This window comes from Dromaius novaehollandiae, chromosome 8 (assembly GCF_036370855.1).
Source record: "Dromaius novaehollandiae isolate bDroNov1 chromosome 8, bDroNov1.hap1, whole genome shotgun sequence".
NCBI lineage: Eukaryota > Metazoa > Chordata > Aves > Casuariiformes > Dromaiidae > Dromaius > Dromaius novaehollandiae.
In genome coordinates, this window is record NC_088105.1 from 12,241,558 (window position 1) to 12,265,858 (window position 24,301).

The following is a 24,301-nucleotide window of genomic DNA, read 5'->3' on the forward strand; positions in this document are numbered from 1 at the left end:
TGTCTCCAGAATGTTTGAAAATGGCAAATGGTAGTTGCTTTGTTTCCAAGTTTCTAGTTTTGACAAAAAAAACCTGTTAACAGTACTTCAAAGATCTGCCAAAGCTAAAACTTTCTTTTATTCTCCAGTCTGTAGTTAATATGTGTCAGCATCCTATAAGGTAACTGTCATCAGTATGTTTCAGGGTCGATGCAAAAGAGTTCCAAAGCACAACCATAGCCAGGCTGACAAGATTTTTCCTCTCTTATAAAAGAGCAACTTCAGTAATTTCTGAAACATCCATTTAAAATAGCCTACTTAGACTGGTTTTTGAAACCACAGTAGTTAAAGCTCTTCTGTGAAGTACGGGAAATCCTCTTTGACTCTATTTTAATGCAGCTGGTCAAAATAAGAATATGGCTGTTGACTTTCATGGACTTAAATGACAGGAATTTACATAGTAACAGTGATTTAGGTTGCTGTTGTAATAAGCTTCTTTCCACTTCCTCGGACTCTCGTCATTTCTCCAATAGGTTTATTGAGTATCCTTGTATCCAGATATACGGCAGTGGCTGCCTGTCTACTAAGTATGTTTCTGCAAGGGTACACCAGTGCATTACTGCTGCAGTAAAGTGGTGCATGGTAAGTGGTAACTTTGATGTATCTGGTAGACTTGTTAAATAGCTTTTTGACCATTTTTAGTTGAGACAAAACATACGATGGATTTCTTATGAATTGTGATACCAAGCACTGAGAACCAGGTTTTGTAGTTTTTGATTTTGTTTGCTTTTTTTGATAGGGTAATTTCTGCAATAACATACAGTCTTGTCTCACTGTCATGATCTTCAGCCTGAAGCATAGAGGAATGACTTGTATACAGACTTTTCTGAAAGCTTATTGCCCTGCAAAACTGTTTAAAAGACTGAAGAGCTATGATAGTGTTCAGTAGTACCCCCAGAGGTATTATCTGAAGTTACAGTATTGCAAAAAAGCAAGTTTTGAAGCTGGGTCATTACATACAGGCGGTTATTGCGTGGAAAGGTCTTGTCAAAAAACAATTACATCACTCTAGGCCTCCTATAATAGTCTAGTTTATCTCCTTTCCCTGTTGCAACCTAAAGCTCAGCTTTCTGTCATCCTCCCATTTTCTGCATTGTGTTTTGTGGGATTTTTCTTTGCTTTAAAGAACTTCTCTTGTTTAGAATCTTATCAGCTCTGTTACTAAAACAAATCTGTTTTACTGGTTTCTGAAAGCACTGAGGCTTCCCCACTGCCAGTAACTTACTGAGATTTTGATAGTGATGATATGAATGTGAAAATACAAATATGAAAATTCATAAACAGTATTAAATATCCTCTAGTACAGTTTTTCTAATGCTTCAATAAATCTCATATGCATTATATATGGAAAAACTATAACTGGTGAGGTTAGGTTACCAGACTGGAATACATGTGATAAATACAATCACATCCCCCTCTGGTGGCAGAACAGCAGAGCATGCAGGTACACAATTGATTCTGAAACTTGTTGCTGCAGTTGAACCATACCTGAGTTGGGAGCCTGAGCCTTGAAAACTACTTTCTGTGCTATATTGGGATGCGAAATCACCTCTTGCAAGCTGCACTCAGCAGCCACTTCTGTGACTTAAGGTTCTGGCACTGCCAAAGAATGGGAGAGGAGGACTGGGGGCAGTGACTCACTTCGCTTTCCAGTATCTATATAAATGACTATTAAAATTTGCATAAATACTGGTATAAGCAGTACCCCATTTTTCTATGCAAAACAAGAAAGAGAACAGTCCTTCACTTGCAGTCAGACATCCGAATTTATCAAACAGTTCAGTCTCTAGTAAAGAGCATAATTAACTTGTTGGTTCAGAATAACAGAGGAAAAAAAGCAAAGAGATGAGGATTAAAATATCATGTCTTTATTAAGATGTTTTTCAAGCACCCAATGGCTGAATTTTAACTGGAAATGTTAAAGGCTATTTCAATAATAAACCGCTTAAGTCCTTCATCAATTATTTTAACTGTGTTGGTCCTGAACACATTCCTCTCCTCAATGAATTTCTCAAAGAGATAGACACCACCACCAACCCCAAAATAATGTGCTTTGCTTGCCAAATACACGCGGCCATTTTTATCCAACAGCTGAGACAGTGTATCATGCAAAGCACTGTAGTAGTCAGGGTTATAGATGGTCTCAGATGTGAGAATGAGATCGTACTTTGAAAAGGGTTTGCTGCTGCTTAACAGGAGCTGGCTGACTGCAGACCATTCTCCGGAAAAAAATCTGCATTTGGTGAGCAGATCAGGTAAGCACTTTGCTTTCTTGAGCCTCTTTGAAGGAGGCTTACTAGTTTTTCTGTCATCTCTGCTGCCAGTCTCATTGCCATCAAGTATACAGTTAGCCACTGTGTTAGGCAAGGTTATTTCATCAATCACTGTGCTGTTGTAGTCCTGAAAATGGACTTTTTTAGCTTTTCCCCTCAATGCAACTATTCCTAGCAGTCCAGCCCCACACCCGAGATCCAACACTGTCTTGTTGGTAAACTGCATTTCTGTCTCAGAAAAGTAATCTATGAGATCGAAGGTGCATTCCCAGATCTTCATTCCCCCCTCATAGACTCCTGGGATGAGATCAGAGTGCGACGCAACACTTTTAGACACTATGTCTTCTCCATGGGAGCCATCCAAAAGCGTCATTTCCACTACGGACATATTTACGTAATGCAGACCTGATACCGCTTCCACAACTTTGTTTTCCAATACTTGGTTGACGTCTTTGGGAATATCGTGCTCTTTAGCAGCTTTGAGGCAGCACTGTTTCTTTGGTGTCGCATCTTGGTGCTTAGGAGCAGCCAGCCTTGGGCTGCAGGCTGCTTCGGCATCAGCAGCTTGCCTGCTTCCTGCCAGAGAGCCCAGCTGTGACTCTGACTTGTCCCCAGCGTCTGGTTCATCACTTTCATTTTCAATAGAAAAATTAAATCGGAATGCCATTTTCAGGAATAACAGGCAAAAAAGTCAGCTCAGCTTATTACAGCCAGAAACACTCATCTAATAGCAGTGTTCCTACAAAGATTTTGCTTTTTTTTATAAAAAAAGGATGTTTTTCTGTAGTTATGCAGTAGTGATTTCCAGGTAGAATACCATCTGTTTTACCAATATATCAGGTAAATTATTTCTGGAAAAGAGAGTAAACGGTAGTTTAATGATGCAGGAGACTTAAATATTAGCAAAAACATTGCCTAATTGTAGCATCCTAATTGTTATTAAAAAAAAAAAAGAAAATTTAAGAAATTTCTGAAAAAAAACAGCAAGTAGGCAACAGCGTCAGAAGCGACCGCATCATGTAATTCAGGTCCAGCCTTCGCATACGTGTCCTTATGCCGCGCCCCCCCCCCACCCCCGGCTCCCCTTTAGCGCCGCCGTGCTCCTCGCCCCGCTTCCCCCCGCCCCCCGGGCCCGGTCTCGCCCTACCGGCACCGGGCGGCCGCCACCGTCCCGCTCTCACACGTGAGCCGCCTGCCCCTTCCTCTTCGCTATGCGCATGCGCGCCCGCGGCGGAAAAGGGGGCGGGGCGGCTGCGGACGCAGCCGCCCCGCCCCCTTTTCCGCCGCGGGCGCGGAGGCTGCCGGGATAGCGGCGGGACTCCGCTTTCCCGCCGCCCTGAGGTAAAGGGAGCGGGCGCCATGTCCCAAACCGACCCGCTCCTGCAGGAGCTGGGTGGCTGGGACTGGGACCTCTGCCGCCGGGAGCTGCCCGCCGTCCTGCCCCGGCTCCTCATATCCTTCGGGGGGGGGAGCGGTTCCGCTTGGGGGGTCCCGGCGCCGCCGCGGTGGGGAGGGAAGGTCCCGAAATGCCCTGAAATGGGGGCTGGGGGTGTTTTCCTCCCTCGTGTGAATCCGTGGGTGGGAGAAACGTGGTGGAAAGGTGGTGCAGCCCTGGCGAGGGGCTGACACAGGACGGAGAGCGCCACTGAAATAAGTGAAAATAAGTGCTGCTTTTCACCGAAGCAAAACACTTACACTAGAAAGTACCGTACGGTTCATATAGCACTTTAGGTGACCTCCCCCCATCCCCCCCCCCCAGCTTGTTCCCCCTTTACCTTACAGAAATCCTGCGAGTGCTGAAGCGTATCTGCTCGCCTTAGTTGCGGAGTAGCTCCCCTGATTGCACGTGATGGGCTAAGCGTACGCGGGACAGCGTGTGCAGAGCCCCTGTGACTTCTGCAAACGGTTTAAGAATAATATTTACAGCAGGACAAGTTTGAGATTCTTTAACGTTTTTACTCTATGTATCAGGAGTCTGAAGACTGGACTGAGCATATTCGTAAGTAGAGGTCAAGAAGTGCCCCTTCTCCTTACAATCTCTTACAATCACGTTAGAGATTTTGCGCTAGTTTAAAATATTTCTCTTATAACCGATGACTTCCTTACTTCCCTGATGTTCAGCAATCCTGCTGGGCCTTGCACATTGCAGGAATTACATGCTGAATAAGCTTAATAAAAGTCCATGAAGAACCTATGCATGTAAGACCATAGATTCTGACAGAAAGGCACGTTTCACCTTGTATTTTATTGTATTGTAGTGTCACAATTGGCTATTATCTTACAGGCAGCTAAACTCTTTTAATACCCATTAGTGATGAAAAAATGAGTCTGATAAGCAACTGTTTAGGGCTCTTGCTAACCTTCACAGTTAAGTTGTGTATTAGAGGAACAGGCATATTAAGTATGCAGCTATATGCAGTTTAGAATATGGAAAATTCTGGTTGCATTTAGGTATCTAATGATGGACAAATGATTGTGCTCAACTTTCAACTGAGCGTAGTCCAGTGTGTTGCAACAAATGGGTTTATGTATGTTGGAGCCTTTATTGTTGCTTGATTTTTTAGATAATGTGTGTGTGGCAAGTGTTATGTTGCCTCTCAAAATCAAATACCTGGTCTGTTTCACATAGTTCTTTGTTTATCTAGTAGGTTGCCACATATTCTGATAATTATGTGTTGTATTTCTGTAACAGTTTGTAAATATTTTGCTTTGCAGGTGTTTTAAGGATCCTGACTGAAATGTTTTTGCCTCATATCAGCCTTGAAGATTTGGAACAAACTTTTTTCTCAAAAGTATTGCCTAAGGTATGTCACCTTCAGTTAAATGTGAAATTCTATGTTAATCCAGTCTTAAAAAACTGCTTAGGATGAGGTCTCATATTTGAGAATAGCATAGCAAATAAACTTCTAGGCCATACTGGCCTAATGTATGTTCTGTTTTTTGATTAAATGGTAGAGAACTTTGTGCTGTAGTTATATTAAAATTCTTTAATAGCTACCCTTTAAATGAAATACAGCAGGGATGAATTCTGATTTAAATTTCAGGCCTCAGTTTATATATTTTAAGATGCCTGCAAAAATGCCTAATTGATTTCCATTTCCTTTCTTTCATATCTTCTAGCAGATTTTAGAGATTAAAATAAAAATGGCTCATAACATGTATATCCTGAACAAGGGTCAATGTACCATACTGGTTTATGTAGTGTCCTGCATGTGCCTGGAACCAGCTCTCTGTCTCAGCAGGAACCCTTGTAAAATATCCAAGGGCCTCAACCAAAGTAGAAATTATTGTTGTTTGACGGTCATATGATTTTATTTCTTTGTATATTCAAAATGTTAATGATCATTTTCAGAACAAAAACCTACTTTTCTGAGACAAAATGAAAAATGTTCTATCTTAAAATGATCCGGTTAAAACCAAATTAAAAACTCTTCGATAGAATGAGATATACATTATTTCAAGCAAATCAGCTAGGAACTTTGCTTTACTAACAGAGAGAAAGTACTTAAAAACAAAGTGTTATTAAACACTTACGATTAGTAACAGCTACTATAGTTTCTGTCTATAATTAGAGAAGTGATGGTTTTCAGTTTTTGCATATTACACTTCATTGTTTCAAAAGTTAGGCTAGAAAACATTATATTCTCCTGTGACTGACTTCTTTATGACTCCATGCCAAGGAAGCAAGCAGATGCATAATGATGTTGTTATTTGTGTGAATATGTTTATAAATAAAGTGTTTCACCTTTGTTTTGTTTTGACAGACTCTACAATTATTCGATAACTTGATGTATGAATTATCCAATCAAGCCAAAGGTTTAACCAGCCAGAATACAGAGTTATGCAGTACTGTAAGGAATCTCTTACAGGCAAGTCTTGTGAAAGAAGCTGTCAAAGCAATGGTTATTTTATTTTTTGATTTTACCTAAGCAGTAATGAGGTTTTTGGAATATATTTGCCACCTACTAAGCAGCTGGTTAGACTGTAGTTTGATCTTCATTTGCATTTGGCATTTCATTAAAATTTTCTGAATGATTTGATTAGTTAGTGTGTGATGCTAATCAGAATTAAAAAAAAAAAAGACAGCTCAAACTCTTAGTCTCTAATGCAAATGGCATGTGACTCTCCATATTCAGAGAGTAAATATGGCATCTATTTATATAGTCACTTCTGTATTTTAAATTTTTTTTGTAAATTGAAAACAGTACCCAAAAGAAATATGAAGTTTTCATGTAAAGAATATATGGCATTGGAGAAAAGTTCTGGAAGTGCTTCAGATTATTTTGTGGAGCTTCATTCATCTTTAGCAAACTACTTACTTATATAAAAAGCTGTGAACTTTAATGTCATAAACATCTAGGAACAATTCAGCTAAGAAAAGCTGCTTTTGAAATTATCATCAGAGTTGGTATCTTCACTGATTGTTGTTGTTTAATTGTGCTTTCAGACTGTAGTGCAACTGTTGGAAACTTTGACCAGTTGTGTGCGGTACATCTGCACGCTTCAAGAGTGTGTGCCTCTGGAAAGTGTCCGCACCCTTCCGTCCTCTGTTCTTTACATGATAAAGAACACTTTTGCACACTGCAAGGTAGGTCTATGTTAGCGGAAGAAAAATTGTTTTCCTTGTTTTTTTAGGAAGCCCTCCTTTGTAAGAAGATCCTGTTTTGAAAAAATATTCCTGTAGAGGTTTTTTTTATTATTGCTTTATTAAATCATTTACGGAATGTGCTTAGCAACAAGTACAAAGATGGTTTTTCAACTATCTGCCTAGTGAATTTGACCTCATACTGAATGGCAGACTACATTATTCCCATATTTTGCATCAGTGTCAATTAAACATTTTGTCCATAAATTTAGGCCCTCTGTGATATCTGTGCACTTCTGATGGCTGCAGTGGTTTTCAGAGCTATAAATGGTTACCAAAATGGTGTATTTGCCATATTTCTGTGCAAGTTCCAAAGTGGACTGAAAGTTGAGATTAGGATCCTGATGTTACTTATGATAAGTAATGTATATGAGTGTCAGACTTGCATTTTCAGATGCACCAGTAGTTATTGTGCTGGTAACATTTCCCTCTGAAGCAGTGTAAATAAAATAAGATTATCACAGAACTCAGTAGCTTTTGGTCTGCTTTCTTTTTCACTTTTCAATTTGTCCTTCTCTCAGGTACCATTCCTTTATTTACCAATTCTAATTTGAAAGCATTGGGAAATATTTGGAATGCAGCTTTCATTGTTGTTAACAAAACAATTTGTTTCATTTTTTTTTGGAAATCTGATATTAAATGCATGCATCAAGGCCTGATCCAAAGCCTGCTGAATTCTTTATAGCCAGGCAGATTTCATTAGCTGTTGATTAGAGTGCAGGTGAATAGCATTTTGTATTTAACACATAACAAGTAGAGGTTAGTGTCAGAAGCTACAGATCTTGCTGAGTAATGAGTTGAAGCAGGTGTGTCTAAGCCTTGTTCTTTTTTCCAGTGAAGTGCATAACAAAGCTCATAGTGTTTTCAACAGGTGAAAGATCAGGCTGTGATTCCAAAAAATTTTTTTTATTTTTTTTCCACTCTTCCCTGTTTCCTACAGGACAGTGAATCAGTGTACTGTGGACATCTGCACTTAATTTCTGACCTTCTACAAGCTATGTTTAAGGAAGCTTATTCTCTTCAGAAACAGCTGATGGAACTACTTGATATGATTTCTATGGGCTCTGCTTCTAGTGAAGATAACATTGCAGATATGGTGTCAGGTACATGTGGATCTAAAGATCTTTTTTAGTCTTACCCAGTCTTTTTTTTTCTGGCAAGTTTGCACCTTTGAGACAGAGTTTTGAGCCTGCTCAGTTCTGTTGTCTTGACCAGCCCTTCTGAAGGCAGCATTTTGCATCTTGAAATATTTCTGTTCTCCTCCTGAGACTTTCTCTGTGAGATGTGGGGTGTAGGTCAGGGTTGTAGGAAATGGGCAGCACCTCTGCACTGAGCCATTTTCCTGTTCCAGTGTGGCTACTGTAGTATTCTCTAGCACATTCAAATATGGCAGCTGTGTTTTTTCCCAGGTGAGTAGAGTAGCTGTGATCCGAGGAATCTGCTTTAACTTGGGTTTTGCTATTATTTCCTCCACAGTAATCCACACTGTGCTGGACATATGCTCTGTCATTTCCAATATGGACCATGCTCTTCATGCTAACACGTGGAAGTTCATAATCAAGTATGTCTTTGAACTCTTTGGATTTCATTGTAGTATGACTGGACTGTAATTTTAAATAACCAATGTTTTATGTTCAGGGTTTCAAATACAGTTGAATTTAGAAAATTCAATTCCTGTGGAAATTTAGCTAATAAGTAGAATTAAATGAAGATAGCTAAGAATCTTGCATTAAAAAGTAAAAGAAGTTTTATTTTTTACATTAGTATCAGAAGAAAGTTTGAAATTCCATAGTGCGAATGAATAGTTTTAAAAGGTCTGACCTGCAATTCTGCTTATATTTTTGGATCAAGTTGTGATTTCTTGTGCTTTTATCCTGCCTCTCCTCTGTGCTTTGGTCATAACTGCCAAGAGGGTAGTTCTCCTCTCTAAATTTCTGGACTTTTTTGAGGATGCTGCTGTTTTAGCGTACACAGGTATCACCTGATTAGTGTGGCATAAAAGCCTAAATAGAACAATTAGGATATTGGGATTCGTAGTAACTTTTTACATGATCACTTTTGACAATTAAATATCTGATTCTATTCCTGTCTTCTAGGCAAAGCCTGAAGCATCATTCCCTGCTTCAGCGCCATCTGAAACACAGTGAAATCCTCAGTAACCTGTGCAAGGATACTCTTCTTTCTTTTCACTCCTGTTTGCAACTGGCTGAGCAAATGAAGATGTCAGAGATGCAGGTGAATTAAAAAGCTCCCAGAACTGCTTTTGAACTGGAAAAAGTTAAGTTTGTTGTGCTGTATTATTGCTTCGAGTGTTTTCTAATGCATATGGTAGGCAGAATACCTCGTTCTTTTGACACCCTGTGAAAATGAGGCCCATAATTTGCTTAGATTGGGGATGTTTCAGTGAGGCATTGAAAATAAGTTTCTGCCATACTCTGCAGAAACTTTGTTTATTTCCTAAACTGACTATATCCAAAGGAGAATCAAAACACTGTATTTCAATTCTGAATATTACTATGAAAAATTTTGAGGCGTATACTGAGGTTTCCTAAAGTTTTTTCCCTGTTACTGGAGAGTGTGTGGGAATCAATTTCAAAATGTGTTTTGAGTGCTGTTGGCAATTTAGCTTTCTTTTATACTGTATTACTCTCTCTATATAAAATTTTATAACTGCTTTTTTGAATAGGAGGGCACTGACCTCAAGCTGTTCCAGAAGACAGTCAAACTATGCAGATTTTTTGCTAATTCTCTTGTACACTACACCAAGGTAAGATTTAATACTTGAATCCTACATTAGTATTAAATTTAAGCCTCTGCTGTGCAAACTGGGCGATTATGGTACAGCATAGTATCTTACCAATTTATGACTACACCCTATGGGTGGTATAATTAACATCCATGCATAACTTGCTTGTAGTTCTTTCAGCTGAATACACTTGTGAGCCCAAGCAGGATTATCACTGTGATTTAACAGAAAAACAGAAAAGAATAATAAGCTGTTAGAAGCAATTAGTAGGGGGTGTCAGGTCTTTACCTGCAGCCTTGAGCCAATGGAAAAGCAACTTTTCCTTGAAGAATTAAACAGGCTAAACCTGTTCCTGGGGTTTCAGAGTTGTTCCTCATTTTTCCATAATGATCACAATCATTCCTTGTTTAATTTTCTGTGCCTCATTATTGTCATGAGACTACTAGCATTTTTGAATAGGTTTCTAATGAGTATATTTACCCAAATTTACAGCAGTCCTGAATTTAAGATTTCCTCAAGGATTTTCAAGGTTGATTTAGAAAAAATGTATTATTTTTTAGATAGAAGTTTGAAGGCAAGTTACATTGAATTGTCATGTGTGGTTCTTTCATCGTTTAATACTTATACATGGTCTGTTGCATTAGAATAGCTGAGGTATAGTCATACAATATTGAAGACTTTTTGGTTTTTTTCTGAGAGATGACTCAAAAGTGACTTTGGGTTTTAAATCCCTAATAGATGAAAGAAAAATAAATTAAAAAAAAAGAGTTATCTTAACTGTAATATTTGCATGGACTTAACTGCAAGAAGGATTTCTGATCAGGAGAGTCCTGATTTAGAAGGCTGTTAGTAGCTCCCTTTTTATTTTCACCTAAACCTTTTTCTTTGTTGAGTAGTGGTTGTAACCTCTTGCCATGGAACAAAATAGTGTAAGAAGCAGCATCATCTAGTAGTTTGGATGCAGTGTTGAGGATAAGAAATGTCAGTGTAGTATTACTAACTCAGAGGTTAACTTCCTTCTGTTGCCTTGGCCAAGCCACGTTATTGCTGTGCTTTAGTTTCCCCATCATGAGAAGAGGATGCTGTAAATTAACCCATTTTAAGAATGTATGTGAAAGAAATTTGCTGGTACCGAGGACTAGTGATCTCCAGATGCCAGATTTGTTAAAAAGCCTAGTACAATGTCTAGTCTAACTATTATCCTTTGCAGAAGTGGAATAGCTCTGCTTCTCAGCAGGAATCTGATATGTTATGAGCACAACCTCTGGATTTCAATATCTTTTTTTAAAATAAATTGAGATTTTTTTCTTTGCTAAACTTTATGCTAAGTAATCTTTTCAAAGGCCTCGCCTCATTTAGAGTCAAACAAAATTCCATACTTCTTGCATAAAATGGCCAGAGCTGTTAAAATGATTTTTGTTGCTGAACAATGGCAACAGATTCCTGTCCACCATCATTTGCTCAGCAAAGCCTTTTTTCCATGAAGCACATAGGAGAGAAAGATCACCTCAACATTTCTGAGAAAATCCTCTTCTGATAGATAATCAATAATATTTTCCTTGTGGAGTTTTTAATGAGAACATGTGGTCTCACGTGGTACATTTGCTTGTTCCTGCTCAAAAGTTTTTTTTCCTCTACTTTCCATCTTTTATTTTCTTGGTAATCTCTTCCCCTTTTTTCCTCTCTGTATTTCCAGTTTTACCTTTGGTAACCATTTATGAAACATCAAGCAGCAACAGTAAAAGGCATTGATGGTATATAATGTATCTGCTTTGTCCCAGGGGTAAAAGCAGGGTTTTGGTATTTTTGGCACAAAGTGAATAGCATTATGACAGGATAAAATAGCTTTACAACATGTATGTGAGCACTTCAGGTTTTTGCAGCTCTCTATGGCTATTACATCTGTGCTTGCTAAGTTTTTAAAATAAGCCTATAAATCTAACTGTCTTAAGTAGAATATATATACATGCAATGTAATTAACCTTAAGAATTCTTTGTTTTGTACTTGCCTTGTGCTGAAGACTATTAGAATTTAATCATGTTTTGCAATGTATCATTTTACACATAAATATAATAAAACAGAAGGAGAATGTGTTCAATCATGTATTTTATATTAAATGTACTGTTCAAAATTAATGGCTTTTGCAGGAATTTCTTTCTTTCTTCTTGGATTCGTGCTCTCAGTTACACCAGCTGTTTCTTCAAATATACAGGTAAGTGAAGTACAAACAATTGATTATTGATAGTATCTTATCTGCATATTTCATTTTTAAAGTTAAAGTTGCAAGTATTTTGGGATGAAAAAATATATTTCTTGTTCCAGAGTTGTTTGTTTCTTTTTTTCAAGTGCAGAAGTCGGGGAAGTTTGGTGGATAAGATGGGCATCTTTTCTGTGGTACTGGTTACCTCAAACCCATTCTTAATCGGTGCTGTGTCAAAAACAGAAAACAAACCTAACTTTGTTGCCCTTGCTTCTGTCAGCATTTCTTAAAAGGTTGTGTTAGATTACACAATTGATTGGCTTGGACCCTAGGTCTATCTATGCAACTTCATTTGAAGGCTCTTTTTCCTAAAGTCAAAATTCCTGAAGGTAGGAGTCACTATTCAGTTGTCCTGCAGTGAAGTAGCTAGGCAAAGAGGTAAAACAACAACCCAGCAGTCTTTGGAACAAACAGTAGCATATTGTTAGTGACACTGTGCAAAGTCTGGGCAATTCAGAATTACCCTTCCCTAATACCAATTCCTTCCTGTTTCATCTGTCACTAAATGGCCATGCACTCTTCGTCCATTTTTAAACTCTAGTGAAAGAAAAAAATCCCAAAATCTGAACACAAGTATCATTAGGAACAGTTTGACAGATTGTTTCTACTTCAAGACCAAGTATGGAAACATTTGGCCTGAAGGGAGTTTGAAACAGAGTATCTTGAAATTCTTTTACAGCTTTACTGTTGTGCTTGTAATCTCATGAAATCTCACAAAAGGACTGCATGGGTCTCCCAGAAGCAAAGGCTTTTTAGTGTTATGCTATAAAAAGCAAAAACATTTTCTTTTATAGTCTGCAAACTGCTTATCGTTTCTCTTTCAAAAATAATTTGTTCTGTTTGCTGCAATAATGAGGAAGAAAAGGGCAAATTGAACTTATAATAGAGGGCTGATTTCAGTCATTCTTTTGGAATCGAAACCAGGTTCTGTGGCGAGATGCATGCATGAGTTCAGTGCATGTGTTACTACAAAATCCGGTGATTATCTTTTATGAGTTTCCTCTTCTGACTTGACTTACCTTGTAGAGCTTTCCTAAGAGGAAGGTTGTAAATTTTTATTCACTCAGCAAAATGAAGTGGGCTTTTTCAGTAGGAAAGTAGCATTTTACAGTCTCTTTATAAGCTGCAAGAGTAGAAGGTTTTCATTTCATGATCTATTCTGCTTTATTCTCATATCACTTTATTTTTTTCATTTATTGCTCAATTTTTTTTCTTTTTAAATAAATTAAGTGGTACCCTTTTATTAGTGTTGTCTATTAAATTAGCACTGTCAAATTTATTACTGTCAAATTGTATCTACAAGTGTTTCTTCGGCTTTCATTGCTTGCCTTTTTTGTGATACATTATTTTTCTTCTTATATATGTTGCATATTTTACATGCATCTTCTGTGAACTTGAAAGGTTTTTTTCAGATGTTTAGTGAAATACTGGGTTGTGATGCTTGGTTTAATGGCTGAATGCAGAGTTGTAAGTCCCAGTTTTAATAGGTATTATAAAATGGGGAGTCCTTTCTGTCTTGGCTTTTATTTCACAATAATAGGGATCCCATGAATTTGCCTTTTTGCAGTTCTTTTGAAAAGTAATGCTACTGAGAATGTTTGACTCTTTCTTTTTTCTGCCCTCCTCAGCAAGTTTCCTCCCAGTCTCTATGCTCCAGTGATCTCAGAGGTTCATCGAGATGAAATATCCAGGGTTTTTCTTGTGGCTTTAGACCCTCTCATCAACCAGCTGCTTCCCTTAAGCCCTTTTATGGAGCAAGTGCTAAGTGAAAAATTAGGTGGGTTTAAAATACAGCTGCTTCTATTACGGTACTATGTAACCACCTTTAAGGCATCAGACTTGATATTTTGATTTTTTTCAGATGACAAGCGCTAATGCAACATTCTGCGCTTGTTTGTTTGCCTCTTGTCCTTTTGAAGGTACTAAGGTATTTTTTATGCTAGTTGCATACTAACTCAGATGAATTTTATAACAGAGAGTTCGTGTTGCTGTTGAATACATATTTTCCAAAGTACTCACAGTAACTTCAATACTAACCTGTTTAACAGAAATCCTGTTGAATATGGCTGTTTTGCATCATTTCAATCCACATTTATGTCACAATTTTTTAAAGTAGGCTGAATGTTTCCTGCTGTGATATTCATGGGGGAGAACAGCTATTTTTTGTAAAGTATTTTATGTGGAAAACAGAGTGCCCTCAAACTAAAAGATGATCAGCTTTTTGTCGTAACTGCCCAGAAAACTTCTGCTCTGACCAGCATATCATGATTCTGAGATAGCTGTGCTCCCTCTTGGGAGTTATGGTGTAAGCATCAGTTGCTCCCTTTCTCTCTGTAGGCTGGCCTTCCTTCTCGCCCACATGCGCGCTCTGGCCTTGTGATCACAATGATGCACTTAAACCAAGCTTTCGTCTTTTATTATTCAGCCTCTGAGGAATACAGTGCTTTCAAGGAGACTGAAAGCATGAGGCTCCCAGATTGCAACTCTTTTGCAGCATGTTGTAGTGGCCATTCAGAACTGAAATATTTTAACTTTTGCCTGAAATAGTGTGTATTATATGTTGTGTTTATTTTTTGCTTCAAGCATAATACTCTTGATGAGACATTACTTTTTTGTTTTTGCATCAGCTGTGTCAAAAAGTGATTTTTGATTGTTTTGCTGGAAACTTGTATTCTTCGCCATTTCTTTGTCATTTGTCACTTGTTTAAAAGCTACTTTACGTACATGCAAAATATATTTACCAGGGCAACTATACATCTACAGGTCTTCCTCCTGAGCAGCAGCTGCCCCAGTGTCTTCTTCTGATTGCCATAATGGACAAGTTGTCCTCTCAACCTGAAGAAGTGCAAAGTCTCTGGAACACAGGAAGAAGGTACTAAAAAAGGTTTCATGGTAATTCCTGACCATAGCAATCAGGCTGCACAGGCAAACTGAGGGGCTCTGTTGCTAGGGTTTTGCTCACAAACAAATGGTAAAATTAGCAGGTTCTGTGCATTTACATTCTTATCCTGGGAAAAACATGATCTGACATTCTGCTTCAGGGTGAATGACGTAGGTCCAAAAAGACCTTTGTTCAGGAAAGTTCAGGAAAGGGATGGTATTTGGCTTCCTTCCAGGATAGAAAAGGGCCTCTAATTTGTTGATGTTCCACTAAGTTAAAATGTTGCATTTTTATGCCTGAACCCTCTCATAATCACCTGAATTTGTAAAAGGGGAAGGTAATTAGGGATGTAGACCTGTAGCACTAAGGTTACCGGCAGTTTCCAGTCTGATACAAAGATTCTGTAGTACAGGTGTTGTTTACAGGGTTTGGGATTTGCACATCTGCAACTGAACTGTTTGTCTTTTTTTTTCCTGCAGCTTGTCTTTGTTCTCAGCACTTTTTCTCAGTTTCCAGCAATGTTCTGGTGAGCTTTCTCTCCCTGTTTGTTTGCCAGAAATGATTGGTACAGGACAGCCAGCGGCTCCCATCACCTTGTATCACTACGTCTGTGTCCACCTGTGTTCCTTCATTGCTTCCACACTCCCATCACACTTTTCTCAGCTGGTAAGATTGTTTCCTGCTTATTCATCTTTTCAGATGATGTGATGCATACCTAATATTTAAAAAAAGGATGACTTCTGTCTAATGATCTAGCTCTGAAGTCATGCCTAGATATGAAGGGGTTTGTTTACTCTTTAGAGAACAGCTATGATGTAGTTATATAACAGGAGTTTGGTTATACAGTAGAAGTCATTTGTGGGGAGAGGGGGGAAAAGTCTTTATACATACTGTTGAAAACCTTAGTTTCTATCAGAAATCTTTGTTCTCTTTGGGGTGTGTTGCTAAAAGAAAAGTTCAGTGCTTTCTTTTATGCAGTATTCCAACTGTTTTAAATTTGCCTGGTTTTGTTTGTCTATACTGTAAGGTAATAAGAAAGTGATATCTAATATTCAGAATAGATTATTAGGCTAAAGATACACTGTTGTGATTCCACTGAAGACCATGCCATAAAATGGAAATGAGAATTTTTTTCTACATTGGAGGATTATTCTGGGCTTTGATAAAAGTTTTGTAATGTTTTTCACTTTTTCTGATGCATAGACAAAAAAGTTCTAGATAAATGTAAAACTTTATAAAGTAAAGAGCTGTCACAAAAATAATACTCATAGTTTAGCTTTTTTCTGAATGCTACATTCCCCTTTCAGATAAAATTTAGTTTCCCAAAAGAGGAAAGTTTTTGTGTGTTCTTCAGTAAGCTGCCAGTAGACCTAGCAAAAATAATGCATTCATAAAAAATATTTTCATAAATGATGCCTTGTGAAGAAGGGATGCACATATTGAAATACCTTGAAAAGTGAAGGACCTTTGGCTCATTGTAATAAAATGTATGCAAAACTAAAGGTATAGCTACTTGCTTGAACTTGTAAGTGAATATAGAGTATTAAAAGCAGTTGTTAGAACATTTTAAATGGATAAGGTGAAAATCTTTATAGGTTTTATGCTATTTAGTAGAGTAAAAGTGATAGTAAGCCTGCAATCAGTTTCTGCTTTAATTTGCATATATATATTTTCTCCTCAGGAGCGTGCTTTGCTGGATGCTGTGCTTGGTTCTAGTATGATCACATCTTTACTAGCTATGGATTCATGGTGTTTCCTTGCCCGGTAAGCTGTTTTTATTACAGGTCAAGTAGGGTATCAGCAGTTCCAGTCAGTTCTGTTGTTCCTCATAATTCCCCAAGAGAGATTTAAGATAAAATTGTCCCAGAATTGAATTCTATTCAGATATAGAGCATATTTTGAAAATTAGGAACAGAAATGGCTTCAGCCATTTTACATTCATGCAAGGGGGATATACTTTTCCTGTTACTAAATAACTTTTTTGGAACAGTTCTCTCAAGTAAATTATATCTGTGCTTATCAAGTTGAAATATGTTAGGGGAAATGGTCATCTCTAAGACAAAACTTAGAATATTTAGTTAGGAGAAGAGTAGGGAGTATAGCCCCACTAACTTCTTTCTCTTTCACATTCCAGGTATGGAACAGCTGAACTGTGTGCTCACCATGTTTTTGTGATAGCCCATTTGGTAAGAACCACCATGATGTTTCGAATTTGGCACCTGTTTTAACCCTAGTTCTATTGCTACCTTTCTATGACCAAGGCCAAGAGTTTCATTTTTCCAAATGCAAAATGGAGTTTTAATTCCTCAAAGTGATTAAGAATTAGCATCAGCAATACTGTGAGAATACAAAGCTAGGTACCTAGTAGTTCTGACATGCCCTGCATTGTTTTATTTAGAGTGCTACTGTTGAGATCCTACATGGCATGTCACAGATTTTTACTGAGAAGAGTCAAATGGGAGGTCAGTGAATACTCAGTGGAGAATGTTAGGAAAACACTTACAGGTGAAAATAATAAATTAACAAAGGGCTAATGGTAAACCAGGAAGAGACCTTGCTGTAGTGGTTGATGACATATGAGTGGGTATTTCTTGTGGTGCTTTGATTGAAAAGTAAATATAGTCTTGGCTGTAAGAACAAGATCTCATGCTGCTTAAAGTGAAATACAGTGTCTATTTACATTTTTTGGTTTTACGACTCTCAGAAACATTCTGTTTTGAATTCATTTGCTGAATGGTGTTTTTTCCTTAATTTGATTAGATGCATTCCCTGTTATCCTAATTTAGATAAAGTCTTGGCCTAATGAGTGTTACCAGGTCTCAGCCTTGGGTGTTCTGCTGAGGCGTATGCTGTTCTTAATGGCTCCAGATCATCAGGCAAGTATAGCACCAGTGTCATCTGTCTTTAATAGATCAGATTTGAATAAGCGGCCTGTGTTAAAATGTCCTGTTTCCATTCTTCAGAAATGGCAGGAGGTTGATTGCTCTCTTGCTGTACTTGATTTTACTTTGTCATAGTGGATCCTAATTTGTGTAGATGTGATCTTTAAAATATGAAGGGCAATACATCTTTCTAATGCTGGCCTTATTGGATGGCAGTGAAGTCCTTTTTTTGATTAAGTATGAAAACAGCACATCTCCCAGATCTGCTGATGCTGGCTGTGACCATAGTTTCTCTTCGAGGGTGGAACCAGCCTTCAATGCCTATTTTCTTTATGTTTTGAAGCTGTTTTCCAGGACAGTGATGGGGTAGAAATTCACTGTACCCCCGCTTTAATGAGTATAAGATAAAATTTTCTGTAGAATAAAGACAGAATTCACTTAAAAATGAATTGAAGGATGCAATGTGAGTGATTATTATAAATAAAAGTCATTTAATAGAGATTATGGTAAAGGATAATGCTGGAATAGATAACTAATATACAGGAAATCAATAGAGTAAAAAGCATATTAGATAAAGTCATTTTGTTACTTGGGAATACAATGTTAACTTTTTTTTTTGTTATATACTGATCTGTATCAGATTGCATCAGTTGCACAGGGAAAGACTAGTGGCTGTTTATATGCTCATTCACTGTAACATCTGTGAAAAGAAAAGTATGCTCAAGTTTTGTTGCCACGTAGTCTTAGAGTGGGAAGAATAACAGCCTGGTTCTGCAAACTCTTAAGAACCATCATTGCAGATGGTTGGACTGTTCCCAGTGTATGTTACTTAAACAAGTGTTGGCAGAACTGATTCGTCATTGATAACAACACTGATCGCTGCAGGAAAACCCACCACTGTGTTGCTCTTCAAGTATGAGGAATTGTTTCATTCTCAGGTTCTCTAACTTAATCTCTAGATATGGGCTTGGGTTTGGTCTAGTGTCTCTAGTGAAGTCATGCATATTTATGACTCTTGAGCTCTTTCTCAAGTGGCTGAAAGAATAAGTTGTGTTATCATTCTAACATCCTATTTGTGACAGGGAAGTGGCAGTTGTGTAAGATTTTTTTAATACAAAAAAGTTGGACTTTCGTTAAAGAAAAGGTTTTGGACAATTTTTTTCATGTAATACTTCTAGAGCAAATGAGTAGTGCTTTTTGATTGTTGGTTTCTCAACTCTTTGACAGGTTGTCAAATTATTTCCTGGTCTTTTTAGTTCATATTAACTTTTATTTGCAGGTAGAATTTACTCATAAGTTTCTTCCCAAAGAAGTGGAAAACTTGGCAGTGTGGCAGCATATATCCCTCAAGGCCCTAAGTCCTGATCTTAGGAAGCAAGTGGCACATCAGCTCTGTGTGGCAGGGCTCACGCAATGCAGGCAATGGCTGAATAGCAGGCGTGCTTTGGGAGAGCTCCGACCTGTGGTAAAGGAGGTTTGATTCTCTTTGTAAAAATGTGTGAACTTCAGATTTCCAAACTATAAGGATTCTGTTGCTCACCTCAGTTCTGTTTGTCTGTCTGCTGTGCAGCTTTTTCCTATGCCTAGTTGTCAAACACATGAGCAAAGACTGTCATTTTAATATTGCATTCTATTATGTAGCACATTAGGGCCCTGTACTCTGCAGGTGAGAGTGGAGGTCTTGTGGTTCACTAGTTATTGTTATTTTTTCTCTAGGTGAGCAGAGGGATTTTTCCTTAGAATTTCTGATTAATATTATGTCATACAATTACTTCTCAGTTTTAAGATTAGAGCATTATCTTTTGGATATGATGCCACGTGAAGTTTGCTGGTTTCTGTGGCAAAGGAGAGGGAGTGCGAGAAACCGGAGACTTTCACATAAAGCATTAGCTGCCATCTTTTCCCTGACAATGCAGCTAACTACTGTAGCACAGCGTAAAATTCTCAGAGAAGTAAAACATACTGTCCTTGATTTGGAAGCTTTGTTGGCCAGCAGCCTGGTGAATTAGCTGTACTGTACAGCTGACATAAGCACATTGGGCTTCCAGCCATCTCATATGGTTTTAGAAGTTTAATATGAGACTGGGGTTTGGGTTTGTTTGACAGGTAGGTTTTTTTGGTCTTACTTTTGTACTGCTTTTTTCTACCAGAACATTGCTTTTTCTGTCATGTTGACTGCCTGTAATTCTGCTGGTGACACTCTGGAAGGAGAACTTCAGGCATCTATCTCGGGAGTGCTTGGTCAGTTCTGGACTTTCCTCCAGGCTAAGCAGGTGAGCAAATTTGCTGTTCTAATGGTGAAAGCATGTCTTCTTTGGGAGGCTTGTGCAGTTTCGTCGTGTGTGTGTTACTAAATCATTTCACTTGGATTGGACCATTTCCCTAAAGTGCAATGTAGTTGTGCTTCCCATGTGCTATCAGCTGGTGTATGTATTAGGCACGTGCTCTGGGAAGCATCGAGTTTGAATTTTCCTGAACATTTCATATATGACTCCTCACTACTCCATCTGCTACTTGGTCCAATGCAGACTTGCTTAACAAGAAGCCTGAAACACCTCATTCTGATTTATCAGTTATGGGTTTGACCTATTTTAAATGTTGATTACAATGCAAACAAAAAACATGGTGATTTAGATTAGCACATGAAAGCCCGTAGGGGTAGTAACCCTCCTCATGTCTTTGAGCACAAGGGGGAAAGGTTGTCTCTTGACTGTATATCCAACTGTTAATGTTTGCAGTTGGAGACGTAAAGGAGAAAGGATTTGTCATGACTCATACTCCAGATTAAAAAATAAAATGTGAGACTGGGTGTGCAGAAGACATTTCACAACTGATGAAAGAAATAGCTAAGTTAACCTTGTTTGTATAGCTTCTTATATTGGCAAGACTGGAGGAGTCAGATAAGAAAGATTTTTAATAAAAATATAAGGAAAAGGCCTTGTAAAGTACAACTGGCTTGAAGACTACTTTAATCTTTTCTTCTGCTGCATATGATATGTTGTTTTATACATGTGAAGTTAGGCTAAGAATTTTGGAATGTTTCTGTGATTTTACATTCTCTGTTAAGTTGTTCCTTGAGCTGAAACCAGTGATACTAATACTGCATATGAACTGTTGAAGGTGTCAGATGACCCATGTCTCCAGCAGACACTGTGTTTATTACTTCACCTTTTGGAATTTTTCATCCAAACATTGGGTGCTCAACTAATTACTCAGGTAAGAAACTTGTAAGTAATTTATTTCATGAAAACCAAGTTCTTTGTGATTTACTGAAGATCTCTAATGAGAAGATTTCCAACTTTTATTTCTTCCTTGGTTATTTTCCTGGTCTTTAAACCAGGTATGTGACACTTTAGCTAATGTTGCTTTTGAGAATCCTGCTATTCTGTAAGATAGTGCAGATATATAACTATGCTATAGAACATGTTTATTTCTCTCCAGAAGGCACACTGTGTTTATATTAGCCAGTTTTATTCAAGCTGTAGCATACCTACTTTTGGTTTGCATCCAGTATTCTAAAATTAATGTCCTCAGATTTAATGATCAGACAGAACAGTTTTCATCTGTAATCCATGTTTGATGAAGCTTCATTTTGGTTTCCTGCAGGTGTTTGCACTGCAGTCTTCCCTTTTCCAGTTAGATCCGCCAGATCATGTTCGTCTAGCAATGCTGGATTTTCTCTCTTCTATGGGAAAGGTGTTTATACCACAGGAAATCCAGGTAAATATATTACCTTATTTTAGGTAATTAAAAAGGTAATTACCTTTTTGGGGCCTTATTTAATCTCAAGTCCTTTGATGAAAAGATGTGCTTTTTATTTTAATACATGGAAGACTGCCATGGCATAATGATCTTGGAGACTTATTTAATGATCTATGGTGGTTTTATTTTTCATTGAGACACTTGCACTAAGTGCACATAAAATGTTTGATGCATTCATTTGCGTGTTGCTTCTCAACAATCAGGCAGGACTGACATTTGAACCCTCAAGAAGAAAAAAATAGAATGTGTGTCATCTTCCTAAGTGTTTTTTTGCCAGGCTGGGCAGTAGCACTCTTAAATTTCACAAACTTATCCTTTGACCTTAGAGTGAATTTCTAATAAAATTCCATGATGGTAAGACACGCACAGCTAAGTCTGGAAAATCTGATAGATATTTGTTTCTCTTTTAGAGGCAAGTTGTACCTCAGTTGTCATGTCTGTTTGCTTCTCTGCTATCTGACCAGACTTGGCTGATTCATCAGCATGCGCTGGAGGCATTCACACATTTTGCAGAGGTAAGCAAAGCAGTGCTTTGGATGTATAGATCTGGCTCTGTTAACTTTTGTCATACAGAATTTCTTCTGTCTTAAATGTTTGCTGCTCTTTGCTGAACAGTTTGGATCTTAGCATTACAGATGCTGTTGCATGTGAATAAAAGTAATAAGGGCTAACGCACTATGTATGATTTCAGGATCTGGAACTGAAGGAAAATCAAGCATCGGTTGATTAAATTGATTGCAAGGAGCAAGGTTGTTTAAAACTTGTTGTTTAAAAATCTGTCAGCACAGAATTCTTCCCAGATCATTTGGGAAGCAGTTTCTCCTTCATCTTTTATTTCTTTGTTAATATGAATGTACTGAACAACTGTTACTCAATGGTTTTGACAGGAAACAAGCCATGAAGATGTTGTTCCTCAATGCCTTAATTCTGAAGAAACTAAGAACAAAGTTGTTAGTTTTCTGGCTAAGGTATGATCTTAAACTGTTTTACTGTTTTCTTAGTCGATGTATACATCTAATGCCATATTAAGTAGGACTGATGAGCTTAGCTTCAGTGCCACAATAATGTAGCATCTGGCCCATGTCTGTGTCTACACCTGCATCACCTGCATGCACATTAGATGGATAAGTTTAAAATAAACTGCTGTTTACTGGGATCTGGTTAAATTTTTCCATTTGTTTAAATCAGCAGGCCTAACAAATCCTGTATCTATGCACACTGCTCTTCCAGTATTTCTCAGATTTGATAAAAACGCTCTGCTCTTCCATCCTTGAACAAAAATTAAATTGCATCATGATTTTTTAAGTGGAGAAAGTATTTATTAAAAAACTGCGATTCCATCATTCTATTTGTGTGATTTCCCCCCCCTCCCCCCCCCGCCCCGTCTTTTTGGAGCAGTGTCTGTAAGCTAAATGAACCTGTCTGAAACATCTTAGTCCTCCTTTCTTGCAGGTTAAAAAAAATTCTATTAAAAGCAGATGGCTATTTATTCATAATGTAACAACTACCTCCTCCAGTTGTTTATTGGGCTGTAAACCTTAAGGGACTGCTATCTGGACAAGCAGTTCCTGTCAAGTAGATAATTAGCAAAAGAACTGATAGGCATTGATCCTACACTGAAGTTGCAGATAACTTTAACCTCCTGCTCAGAAAAGTGAGAGAGGAATTAGGTTCAACTTGAACTGCAGGTTAAGATGATCCATATATTTTTTTTTCCATTGTTCTGGTATACAAACTGAACCTGTGAAGGCTGGTAACGCCTCCTTGTTTAGTTACCTCTCCTGTGGCTTTCTCCCTAGATGAGGCAGGTAGAAGAGACAACAGAAGCACGAACAGAACGCGTGAAACGAGAAAGGATCGTCTACAGTGCTCATTTTCTGAAAAAGACTGGAGAACTGGAGTCAGCAGGAGAGGTATGTCCACTTCTTTAAACTGTCTGGGCTCTACTGTAGGTTTGTGTCAGTTCTGGGAAGTAGTTAGAGAGGTTCAAGACTGCCCTGCTGCCCTCCATGTTCTAAGAAGAAAAGCTTGCCTGCACTCCTGCCCCTTAATACTAAACCAGAATGCTCTGTGCTGCCTGCCAGCTGGGAAGAGCTCTCACAAGGCATGGGAGCATCTCACAGTTCTTCTCCAACTGAGGTTCTTTTGCAGTTGGGCGACTAATCACTTATGGGATTGTAAATGGTGTCTAACCTGTGTTTAAATCTGCAGCCTCTGGCAAAAAGAGCATGTCACTCACCCTCTGAGGAGCAGTATAAGTCAGCAGTAGGCACAATGGAGGGGGCAGTGGAAGCTGTGAAGCTGCTGCTCCAGAAAGGGTCACCCCCTGCTTGGCTTGCAGTGAAACTGGAGGCTCTACATACAGCTATAGCCACTTTGAGAAACAGTGTACGGTAAGGTTGTGCAACAGGTTTTAAAGATGCTAAAACAGCTCAGCTCTGTGGTTGGAGGGAAGAGATACCTTGTACTGTGATTGTTGGAGAAGGAAAAACTGTGACACAGGGTGATGCTCTACTACACTGTTAAGTGGTAGTTAATATACCAAAATGAACTGATTGATACACTTAACGGACTCTGTGCATCTGAGTGTCATCTTGCCTATTGCCAACATATAGCTTATTTTTCTAAGATACTGTATGATAACAAACATTTAATGAAATTGTCTCGGTGATAAAGATGTTTGAACTTCTTATAGAACTACTACAGTTTTTTCTGTCGTACAGGGTGGTAGGCATTTTTATATTAACTTTAAAATACACTCAAGAATAACAATTTAAGACTCCATGCTGTTCACTGAAAACACCTGTGCTGC

The 24,301-nt window shown here is 38.2% G+C and overlaps 2 protein-coding genes across 4 annotated transcripts; one reads left to right on the forward strand and one right to left on the reverse strand.

Annotated features, from left to right (window-relative positions):
* Positions 1-1,891: 1,891 nt before the first annotated feature.
* On the reverse strand, positions 1,892-4,199 carry METTL18 (methyltransferase 18, RPL3 N3(tau)-histidine). Of its 2 annotated transcripts, none has more exons than XM_026123441.2 (2): positions 4,088-4,199; positions 1,892-3,163 (listed from the first exon to the last, which is right to left on the reverse strand). In XM_026123441.2, exon 2 carries the CDS (start codon positions 2,977-2,979, stop codon positions 1,945-1,947), a length of 1,035 nt encoding a protein of 344 aa, XP_025979226.1. In that variant the 5' UTR covers positions 2,980-3,163; positions 4,088-4,199; the 3' UTR covers positions 1,892-1,944. The 2 variants fall into 2 exon arrangements, with proteins under 2 accessions (XP_025979226.1, XP_025979225.1); XM_026123440.2 differs by lacking the exon at positions 4,088-4,199 and adding an exon at positions 3,460-3,535.
* FIRRM (FIGNL1 interacting regulator of recombination and mitosis) lies at positions 3,580-24,261 on the forward strand. Of its 2 annotated transcripts, XM_064515668.1 has the most exons (24): positions 3,580-3,763; positions 4,271-4,311; positions 5,028-5,116; positions 6,077-6,181; positions 6,760-6,900; positions 7,898-8,060; positions 8,434-8,518; positions 9,054-9,192; positions 9,644-9,724; positions 11,852-11,916; positions 13,593-13,741; positions 14,728-14,836; positions 15,325-15,511; positions 16,527-16,609; positions 16,980-17,031; positions 17,632-17,725; positions 19,011-19,192; positions 19,878-20,000; positions 20,848-20,943; positions 21,334-21,447; positions 21,900-22,004; positions 22,377-22,457; positions 23,289-23,402; positions 23,701-24,261. In XM_064515668.1, the coding sequence occupies exons 1-24, from the start codon at positions 3,672-3,674 to the stop codon at positions 23,884-23,886; spliced, it is 2,676 nt and encodes an 891-aa protein (XP_064371738.1). In that variant the 5' UTR covers positions 3,580-3,671; the 3' UTR covers positions 23,887-24,261. The 2 variants fall into 2 exon arrangements, with proteins under 2 accessions (XP_064371738.1, XP_064371739.1); XM_064515669.1 differs by lacking the exon at positions 3,580-3,763 and having other exon boundaries at positions 4,294-4,321.
* The last annotated feature ends 40 nt before the right edge of the window (positions 24,262-24,301 follow it).

Bases quoted from the DNA above. Each gene is read 5' to 3' on its own strand.
- FIRRM (XM_064515668.1), top strand. From the start codon at position 3,672: ATGTCCCAAACCGACCCGCTCCTGCAGGAGCTGGGTGGCTGGGACTGG. The intron at 8,519-9,053 runs GTATGTCTTTGA...CCTGTCTTCTAG, and splicing joins ACGTGGAAGTTCATAATCAA to GCAAAGCCTGAAGCATCATT. The intron at 16,610-16,979 runs GTAAGCTGTTTT...TTCACATTCCAG, and splicing joins TCATGGTGTTTCCTTGCCCG to GTATGGAACAGCTGAACTGT.
- METTL18 (XM_026123441.2), bottom strand. From the start codon at position 2,979: ATGGCATTCCGATTTAATTTTTCTATTGAAAATGAAAGTGATGAACCA.